The sequence below is a fragment of the Neopelma chrysocephalum genome, unplaced genomic scaffold (assembly GCF_003984885.1).
Source record: "Neopelma chrysocephalum unplaced genomic scaffold, ASM398488v2 Primary Assembly neopelma1_118, whole genome shotgun sequence".
In the NCBI taxonomy this organism is placed as follows: domain Eukaryota; kingdom Metazoa; phylum Chordata; class Aves; order Passeriformes; family Pipridae; genus Neopelma; species Neopelma chrysocephalum.
In genome coordinates this window covers 428,225-438,880 of record NW_020897780.1, presented here as the reverse complement: position 1 = coordinate 438,880, position 10,656 = coordinate 428,225, and the positions used below count along the sequence as shown (strand labels likewise).

At 49.0% G+C, this 10,656-nt stretch overlaps 1 protein-coding gene across 1 annotated transcript in view; it reads right to left on the bottom strand.

Moving 5' to 3' along the window:
- Nucleotides 1–6,765: 6,765 nt before the first annotated feature.
- CALCOCO2 (calcium binding and coiled-coil domain 2) overlaps nucleotides 6,766–10,656 on the bottom strand; it is a 7,432-nt gene continuing 3,541 nt past the window's right edge. Inside the window, exons 7-10 of the mRNA XM_027697125.1 lie at nucleotides 9,380–9,647; nucleotides 8,395–8,536; nucleotides 7,975–8,006; nucleotides 6,766–7,418 (exon numbers count right to left, since the gene is read on the bottom strand). Of these exons, the coding sequence (XP_027552926.1) occupies nucleotides 7,248–7,418; nucleotides 7,975–8,006; nucleotides 8,395–8,536; nucleotides 9,380–9,647 (613 nt within the window). The 3' untranslated portion in view covers nucleotides 6,766–7,247. The remainder of the gene's footprint in view (nucleotides 7,419–7,974; nucleotides 8,007–8,394; nucleotides 8,537–9,379; nucleotides 9,648–10,656) is intronic.

The window sequence follows — 10,656 nt, the reverse complement described above, 5'->3', positions numbered from 1 at the left end:
CACTGCCCAACTCTGGGTGATGGCAGTGCCCAGATCCCAGAGCAACCTCGTCTTCAATCCTTAAAAAGGCACAAAAGTCACCCCAGTTAAATAATAACGCAACAAAACTCCCAGATCTGATGATCTGAGGTTGGATTCCGAGGCCTGTGGGTGCTGCTGACACAACGGGCAGCACCCTCCACATCCAGGATTTGCAACAGTTGGAGGAATTCAGGTCCTGCTGCCATGGAAACAGCCCGGGATGGCTGCAAATGGAGCAGGTTGTTGGGAGTTAATTGTTCCACACGGACACAGAAAAGCTTCGGAGTCCCTGGTGTGGGGATGGTTCCTCCAACCCAACCTGCTCCATTTTCCTCCAACCCAACCTGCTCCATTTCCACAGCAGCACCACCAGATTTAACAGAATTCATTTCCAGTTTTACAATCCCAATATGGGTCATAAGGTTGAGAGTTTTCCAATGTTTTCTGTGGAATTAAATTAAAGATCCAGAGAACTGCTCAGATTTATCTGTAGCACAATGCATTCAAGTGATCTATAAGTATATATATAGATTTTATATTAAACCACAATGTTTTCCTTTCCTGCTGCTTGTAAATACAAGGATTGGAGCCTTTTCTGGGACTTACAGAAATTTCCATCCAGGATCCTGCAGGGATGAATCTTGTTTTGGGATAAAGCTCAAGAATCTCATGTTTAGGGGTTGTCTTAGAAGAATTCACTGAGAAATATGATTTAATACCTCTTTTAGAGTTATTGTCTCTTCTCAAATGTGTGTTAGGAATGTGACTCTGAGTATTTTTATGAGATTTCTTCAGCTAAGAGCAGGGGGAAAGTTTGTGTCCCCATTTTGTCTGATTTGTTAAAAAACCCACTGGTGTAAAGCAACAGTAACATCTCAAAACACACTTTCTCATTATAGTTCTGAAAGGACAGAAAATAGATCATTAAAGTTAACTTATAGTAACAGAGAACGAACTTCCTGAAGGTGTAAAAACCCCCTGAGCTGCCTAAAAAAATATTAAAAAATAGACCATCGATTCTCTGTTTCATATAATGAAGTGTCCAGCCTGTTTCCCAGCCCTTCCCTGGGTTTGGGATCAGATCTCTCCTAACAATAACCCTCTTTAAGGAAGGATTGTCGAGTCTAATGACTCCATTAAGGCAAGCTTGGGTTGGTACAGCAGCTCCAACCAAGTAATAACTCCCAGGAATTAAAAATCCATATGGTCCTCTCAGCTGGACAGCAGGACCCGTGCGGCAGCTGCTCTCAAAAACATGATAACTGTCATCAAAAAAAGGAATTGGGATCAGTGCACGGCTTAGAAATCAGCAAATTATTATTAAATTTAGTGTAAAAACCCCTCCAAATCTCCAGGTCCTTTGTCTGCCCCGTTGTCACTGTTTGTGTCAGGTTGCATTTTGATGCCATAATCAGGGCTGAGGCCCCTCAGGAATAGTCATGATGAGATCCCAGGCAACATTCCAGGCTCAGCCCGGGCCCAGGGAAGCAGGGAAGGGACCAGGGGACGGGAGGTGCAGATGCAGGAGCCTCAGGGCCTGAGATATCAGAGTTCTCAGAGTTATCAGCTCCCTCCCGGAGCAGCTGCTCCCTCTGGCTCAGCAGAGCACGGGCACAGCCTGATGAAGCCCTGCTCAGCTTCTGCAGCCTGGGAAAACCATCGGGAAGGGTTCAAAACTCCCCCGGGGTCCGGAGGGCATCAATCCCTTCTGGCAGCCTGTCCCTTTGCTCTCCAGCCTGGCTCGGCTTTTCCCAAAATGAAGGTTAAACCTGGCGAGGGGGGATTAGATCACACCACAGATTTTCTGAGTGGCTTTGGCTGAATTCCTCCGTGTCTGTTCATGAGGGTTTCCCTGCAATATTTAATTAGGGCAGAAGCCTCACGAGGCCGAGTTCTTCAGAGCAGGTCAGTGAGGCTGTGGAGTGAAGGGAGCTCTATTTAATGTCATTAATTTGGGATCTGTGTGGCTGATGGCTTTGCTGTATTTCAGACTCTCAGTGCCAGACTGGTAATTCTATAAAACTCTGAGCCCCGGGGCACTCTGGGGCAAGGAAAGCTTCGTCGCTGATGTAATTTTTAATTTATATTGTCATACATAAAGATATATAAATATATATGCTAAGCCAGGGTTCAAGCCTGTGTTTAAGCCTAAACTGACTCTGCACACAAATTTTAACGAGCTCTGGTGCCTCAGAAGGCAGAGGGTCCCCACGGCCTCTTCCACAGTCCCATCTGCTGTGGGAATGGGATGGGCACAAGCTGGGCTGTGCCAATCATCCCATATCCCAAAATATCATTTAGCTGATGGAGAACTGGTGCGTGAGGGAGCTCCAGCTCCTTCCTAGAAGTCTTTAATCCTGTTAGCAGCCTGATCCTAGCAGGCTGCAGATATTTGGGAGATGACTGAGGAGTGTACTTTGTAATGACCCAATTTCTGGCCAGATCCAACGGAGAACAGAATCGCTGCTGTTTGCATCGGGACACGGTGTCAAATTTTCCCCGGAGGTGGTTTGGATTCGCTGGGAAGGTTCAGAAATCCAGTTGGCAAAGGAAAACCCCCTTCCCTGTGCAGCGTCGCTCCACCACTTAAAACGTGATCCAAACCTAAGGAAGCCCCTCCGCTTGGCGAGATTTACAACTTCCCAGCCCGGGCTGGCGACTGCAGCACCCCCTCTTTATTCCAGGGGCATCCCTGGCTCTGTTCTTCTGTCCTCCCCCCCCCGGATGAGCAGAGCAGGTGACTTCCAAATCCCGCCACCCGGCAGATGCTTCCGCAGCACCAACTGTTCCGATCCCCCCCCGGCCCATCCCCGGCTTTCTTCTCCCCCTCCTTCCCCCGCGTCCCACCAATCTCGGCTGCCTGGCACATGCTGCAAGCCCCGGTCCCACCGGAGCGATATTGTGATGGAAATGAGGGAGGGGACGCGGGGAGAGCCGCGCAGATTTACGGCACTCCGAGGGTCCCCATTAAAATCCTTTGACAGCTCCTTATTTACGAGCGGCCCGACAGCTCCTCTAATATCCAGGGCCCGGACCCCATTCACTCCAATAATGCTGGCGCGGAATAAATGAGGCAGAGGATGGAAACCAGCCCTGTTAGGATAATGGAGGGGGGTAATGGCTGTTTAGAGAAAACAACCGCCGTAATTCTGGGACCCGATCCTGCCACCGCCGGAACAACAACGCGCCGATTCTTCTTCGCCGGGATTTAATTCAGCGCTAAGAGGGTGATAAATGGCAGCGATCGGGTTTGGTGCCGTTGTGCCCCCGCCGAGCACCCTCTGGTTGGACAAGTGCGGGGAGATAAAGGCGCTCCCTGACTCCCGGGCGGGCAGGGGGAGCTCAGGCTGGATCTCCATAAACAACGTGTGCTTGTAAAATAATCTAAAAGACCAAACCTCCCCTCGTGCATGAGTGCAATATCTGCATTTTCAGACTAAATCTCCCCTATTGCAGAAGTGCAATATCTGCATTTTCAGGCCAAACCTCCCCTCTGCACAATTGGAATATCCCCGTTTTTAAGTTAAGTTTCATGTCAGCCCGTCCTTCCCCGGGTTTTCCTGAGCTGCCCCACCGAACCAGGCTGGAATTCTGTCCAACTGCAGTTTTGGAAAAACGGTTTTTTCCACCGTTCCCTCCTCTGCTCTCTCCCCCTCCCATCATTCCCCTGCCAAACACAGGAGCCCCTCCACTTGGTAAACACAGGACTGACCCCCAAAATGAGGATTTGGATGATTTTAAACCCCAGATGTGAGTTGTGCTGCTCTGCAGGATTATTGGTTCTGCTGTGTCTTAAAATCCACCTGACACGCTGAGTATTTAGGACAAATCACCCCATTTGTGTTCTCCTTTCCCTCCTTTGTTCACCTGCGGGTGGTTTATTCACTGGGAATCCCTCCTGAAAGAAGCTGAACCACCTCAGAGCTATTCCAGCATCCCTTCAGATCCTCTGGCTGTCAGGGCTGGAATAGTTTGTGTTTGACACCCACAGAAATGGATTAATTGGGAATGACGTGCCCTGGACAGGGACAGATGGATTTAAAATATCCTCTGGGTGACTGGGAGAGAAAACCCAAGAGAAGAACCAACTCCTTGGAAAAGGAAGGAGCAGCAAAAGGAACTGTCTCAGGCCCAGTGTTTTTTCCTGGATCATAAAATCCCTGAATCATGGAATGGTTTGGGTTGGAAGGGGCTTTAAACCCATCCAGTTCCACCCCCTGTCACAGGCAGGGACACCTTCCACTGGACCAGGTTGCTCCAAGTCTCTTCCAACCCAGGATATTCCATGAAAATGATGTATATTCCCAGGGATTTGGCCCCCAGAGTGTGAAATCCTCCTTTGAGATCCATTCCTAATGAGTTCACATTCGTTAACCTGTTCAGATGTTACCTGGTTTGGGGTACAAATGGAGCCAAACCCCCACTGCCCCTCCTGAAAATTCATATCCAGGTCCTTGTCCAGCACATCCCAATGTAATCCTGGATCTCATCCAAAATGGAACTATAGCTAATTATCAGCCATTCCAGCTACTTCTGTATTAAACCATAAAATCGAGAGAGGATTGAAACCTCTCCTGATTCCAAAGGCTAAATGCAGTGGTGACATAAATAACGCCGTAAATTACAGGCAAAATGAAAACTTGGTCAGGAAATATGGGATGTAATTTGTGCTCGGGGGTGAATTGGTCCCTGGCTGCCCGGGGTGGGGAAGGTGTGACCCGGATGGGGCCGGAGGGGATGGCTGGGATTGGGAATCTGGGTCATTATTGCAGAAAAATGAACGGGACAGCTTCAAATGCTTCAAAAAAGCGGCGTCCCTGGGAGATTTATTGCGGTCTGACCCCCTCTGCCGGTCACCTGCCTCTGTCCCGGGGCCGGCACCGAAATGCAGGCACCGAAATCCACACAAAGGACGGGAAAACACCGCTGGAAAACCCCAGGGAGCGGTGGGAAAGGGGGGGAGAGGCAATTCCAGGGCAGGGACACTGGAACCGGGGGCTCAAGGACACCGAGGGCAGGGAAGGAAGGAAAGAGGGCTGAGAACTGGGCTGAACCAGCAGGGGTTGAGTAAAAACTGCTTTTGTGTCTCTCCAGGTTCGACCTGTCCCGATGCAAAGCGGTGAAAGAAGAAGAATGTAATTTAGGATGAGGATGTGCAGGAAAATGTTGTGGGGGGGAAAAGTGTTTTCTTGGAAAAATATGGGACAAATGACCCTCATTTTAAATGTTTAGTTGTCAAAATTGGGACAGAGTTATGCCAGGAATATTGAGATTTAGTATAGTATTATTATTATTATTATTAATAATAATAATAGTAATGCTGATCTAAAAACGTGGAGCTGGATGAACTCCTCCCTCACAGAATCATGGAATTGTTAAGGTTGGAAAAGACCTTTAAGGTCATCAAGTCCAACTATCATATTGAATTCAGTCATCAATAACAATAACAATAACAATAATAATAATAGCAAAACCTGTACAATAGCAAGTACTTTCAAAATAATATTTTATCCTCCCAAGGAGGTTTTCAGCTTTTTCCTCCTGGTCCAGGGAAAGAGGTGTTGACATGCTGGACATTCCTGTGATGGTTGGACTTGATGTCCTTGAAGGTCTTTTCCAACCTCACCAATTCCATGATTCTGTGAGGGAGGAGTTCATCCAGCTCCAGGTTTTTAGATCAGCATTATTATTATAATTATTATTATTATTATTGATTATTGAATTCAATATGATGGTTGGATTCCATGGTTCTGTGAGGGAGGAGTTCCTCCAGCTCCAGGTTTTTAAATCGGCACCACTGGAAAGGATATAAATAAATAGATCCCAAACAGCTCATTTTCCGTTCCTGGTTTGTTATCCCACACTCCTCCTTGGCCTTCCTGACACATTCCCAAGTTGTGAGGATCAACCAGTGCCCCCGGGGGACCCCACGAAGTTATTCACAAGTGCTTAAGTACTTTGTTATCCAGGAGCTTCAGCGAGTAATTGAAAGCCTGCAAAGAGCTCCCTGAAGAGCCCAGCAATTCCTTCGGTTTCATTTATTCCTTTAAGGATGAACAGACACCGACATCTTTTTCAAAGGTGTTTTTTCATACAAGCTTTTATTTTTCTTCGTGGTTATTTCCCGTTACAGGTTGTTAAATAAAGCTCACCAGTATCAGACATCTCAAGGCAGAAATACTCTCTTTAAACCCAGCCTGATAAAAAGGTTGTGTGGAATTGAAGCAGGAAAACATTATTGTTACTCTAAAATATTTTGAAGCCTCTATGTAAACTCCTTAGGATTTTTCTATTGCTTCAGATGCTCAGCAGGAAACACAGTGTGACACAGCTGGATAATAAACCTTTACCCATCTGTGTCTGCATGGAAAAAAGAGCTGTAAATCATAAACTGAAAATGCTGGAGCAGAAATGAAAATAGTCACTGGATAACATGTGCACAAAGCATTGGAACGTCCCAAGGCACTTGGTTGTGATTCCCAACGTTTTGGTTTAAGAACAGGCTCCTCTTGGTAAATCAAGAAGGCTCAGAAATGTAAAAAAATCACCCAGAATCAACGAGGTTCTGCTGAGAGGTCATTTATCCCCAGCTGCTGCTCTCCTGGGGGTTCCACACCACACTGACCCTCCCTGGTCAAAAATTCCAAGTTTTCCTCATCCTGAAATGGAAACAAGTCATTCTGTCCACTTTGCTGGAAGAGCAGCCCCAGACTTGGAGTGCAAACAGAAATTCCACCTCTTTAGAAATATCTGTCACCTGCTTTGCAGGGTGAAAGAAGATGTATTTTTATTTGGGTTTTCCCTTGTTAATTCTGCATTCCAGAAGCTGGGAAGTGTGATCCTGAGGGGTTCTATAAAATGCTTCTGGTCTTTGGTTACCCACCAGAGGGCTAAAATAAAGAATAATCACATGGGAGGTGCATCAGCCAAGCACAGAAAGCTGCTGCTCTACATCCCATCACCTGGATCCCCGTTACTCAGTCAACTAAATCACTAATTGCAGGAGTTGTAGGTTGTTTAACAAGCAGACAGACTTTGTCCAAGGTAAGATTTGAGTTTGATGAGGGTGATTCAGCTGCAGGAGGTGGGTGTTTGACCTGATTCATGTGCTGGAAGCTCAGTCAGTCCTGGGGGGGGTTCAGCAGGAGTGGAGCCTGCACAGGGATTTTGGGCTGTTCTCACCTATTCTACAGAGAGGCAGGATTTATTCCAGATTTATTCCAGCTTTATTCCAGCCTGTGGCAGAGCAGATGGTCCTCAAACACCTGCTGGTTCTCGAAGCTCTCGGGGCACATGGGACAGTCCAGGAGGTGACTCCGCACGTGGGCCTCGTACTGGCTGGGATCCACATCCCCAGGGAACACCTCCCCACACAGGGGGCACACCCTGAGAGAGGCCTGGAGGAGGAAAAAACCCAAATAAACCCAGTTTAAAAGTTACATCCAAAGGGAAGAAGCAGGAGGGTTCATCAGACATTCAGGTACCATCACTTTGGGACGAGTGGTTTCCTGGCCTGTAACACCCTCTGTAACATTTTCAAATGTCTCTGGGCTTCTCTAAATAGCACTTAAAAAGTCAGGAGCCCCTGAGAGGTGCCCTAACTTTCCATCCCACAGAGCACATGGCCCTGTCTCCTTGTGAAATCAGGGATTTAGCAGCTGCAAGCTGCTCATTCTGACCTTGGGTGCTGCCAAGAGCAGGCCCTTAAAGATTGAGGTCAAAGGAGTTTCTTTTCCATAAGACACAGAAATCTCATTATTCTGATGGGATATTACACATATTTATATTCTTCTCATATTATTAATTCTCCATTTTGTTTTCTCCTGCCTTCCCAGGACCAAACCAGTGAGTGGATAATTGGCCACAGAGCTGAGCTTGGAGCTCTTCATTTCCAACCACCGACTCCTGCCCACAAACCACTAATTCCTGCCTGGCCACGGCCACTTTACTTACTTCAACTCCTGCCCCCAGGTTTCCTCCTGCAGCTGGAAAAAAGAAAAAAAGCCCATTCAAGCCACAGCAAAATGATTCCCAATGTAATGTGCTGGTAACCAGCAACTCCTGAAACACCAGGATGTGGCTCTGGATCTAAACCTCGATATTGAGGACTCTGGAATCTGGATGGAAGCCACAGACTGGCTGCCTCCCAGCTGAACAAACCAGCTCATAGCTGCCTGTCTTGGCAGAAAAGGCACAGCCTGATCACTGAAGCCCACTTTTAACACCTGGCAGGGTTTTGCAGCTGCCAAAGTCCTCTGCACACACAGGCAGAGGTGCCCTGGAAATGGCTTTTCTGCAGTTTGCAGAGGGCACTTTGCTGGGCTTCAACTGCCATGAATTCGTGGTTTCAGCCCGAATGCCAAGGAATCTCACCACTGTATGGATTTCCAAACACGAGGCCTCCTGCCCCAGGAGCTGGAGTTGGATCTGGAGCCTGGGGAAGGTTGGAGAGGGGAGAGAACTCGGTGGCCTGGGAGAGGTGCCTGAGCAGAGCTCTGTTCTCAGCCCGCAGCTTCTGCAGAGGGACACGAGGACACTGTTAGTTCTCAGGAAAAAAAGGCCTGTTTTGCCCCAGCACAGCCCCTCTGGCATCAGGAGCTCAGTGCTCTGAAGTTTGGGGGAGCTCAGGGTTGGTCCTGCTGGAGCAAACAGGGAAGGGAGGGAGGGAAGGGTCACCAGGGACAGGACACAGGGAATGGCTTCCCACGGACTGAGGGCAGGGTCAGCTGGGATACTGGGGGGAAATTCCACCCTGGGAGGGTGGGGAGGGGCTGGAATGGATTTCCCAGGGAAGCTGTGGCTGCCCCTGGATCCCTGGAAGTGTCCAAGGCCAGGCTGGAGCAGCCTGGGAGAGTGGAAGGTGTCCCTGCCCAAGGCAGGGGGTGGCACTGGCTGAGTTTAAAGTCCCTTCCAACCCAAACCATTCCATAATTCCATCTGTTCTGTGGCCTCAGAGGGGCAGATGGGATGATCACAACAGAGCAACACACTTTAAAAGACAGGAGACTGTCCTGGAGTCACTCAGAGTGAGGAACAAACCCAGGCAGTGCTTGCTCAGCCTGGACTAAAGGCCATGGCCTTTCAAAGGAGCAGCTCCAGCCATTCCAGAGGCATCAGAATTGAACAAACATCAGGAGATTTTAAAAATCCCACGTTACTGGGGCTAAAGCAGCCCATGGGGTGGGGGGAAGAGGTGCCAGGACACTGAGGGTGGGCACATCTGGGGGTGCCCAGCAGCCTGGCTGGGGGTGATGGTCCCAGTTTCTCAGGAAGGGTTAATGGAACTGGACACCAGACTGGGAGACCAGTGTCATGTTCCCCTCAGGAGGAAGGTGAGGGAGCTGTGCCAAGGTCTCACCTGACTTTCCTCATCAGCTTCATCCTTCTCTGCCTGCAGGACCTGGAACAAATGCTTCTGCTCCTCCAGCTCTTTCAGCAGGTCCTGCTGCTGTGAAAGGGAAGGGGTTGGAAAATCAGGGGGAAGTGGCAAATCCAAGGGTGGCAGCCCCAAGCTGGAGCTGTCCCACACCTGCTGCCTCAGGCTGCATAATTTATCACCCACAAATAACCTTCCCCTTTCAGTGGGGGTGTTTCCATCCCAGAGTTTGTCACTGGGGACATCTCCATGTCACCACTCACTTGTTCTCATGACAACACAGGACCTCAAAGGGGAACCAGACAGGTCAGAGAGGGAGGGGAGGAGGAAGAAAAGGAACCCAAACTGCTGAGAAATCCACCCTGGCAGGCAGGAGCTGTCCCAGCCTGCAGGATTCCTGGAGCTGTGTTTTCCACGGACAGCCAGGACATCCTGAGGAATTCTCTGCAGCTGACTCGTGAATTAAACCAGCAAAGGAGATCAGCCCCAGTATTTGGGGATTCTGCAGTCACTCCCAAAGCATCCCTGGGAGAATCCCAGGCATTTGGCATCCCAGCAGAGGTAATCACAGCACCTATTTTTAGGCATCTGGTTCTCAGGGCCAAAATTAGAGGGGAGCCTCCAAAACTTCCTGAGGGGCACAGGGAGAGAGGGAGAAGCCCCTCGGGAAGGTCACTCAGGACACCAGGCTGGAGGGGATGGGGTGGTCTCAGGCATTGCAAAGGTGGGGTTTTTTTGGGAGGAAGAAATGCCACAAGGAGCTGCCCTTTGCCTTTGGATCCTTCCCATTCCTTCCAGGAATGTCAGGGGAGGGCTGGGGGGGCCTCAAACTGCACAACAGGAACTCTGTGTTCTTTGTGGCTTATTTTGGTGCCCTCTGAGCACGTGGCAACTGTTTTGGTGATTATTAAATGGCAGTTTGGGGATATTAGAGGTGAGAAAGAGACAAAAAGAGAAGGGTAAAGGAAGGGGAAGGGGAGAGAAGGAGAGAGAAGGGGAGACCAGCAGGGCTGTTGACTCACACCAATTACTGGCCAGCCTCCTGTGGGAGGCAAAAGGCACAAAGTCTGGGGCAGATTTAGGGTCACTTCTTTTATTTACCCCTAAATCCCAGTCCTGAAACAATTTTGCTGAGATGCCACGATTCTCCAACAATCTATCCAGCAAATATCGACCCCAAAGTCCCAGGGACTCCCTTCACCCCTTGGGTTGCCTCCAAATGGACCAAGGCAGAGCCCAAATTTTCCTTGTGCAGAGAC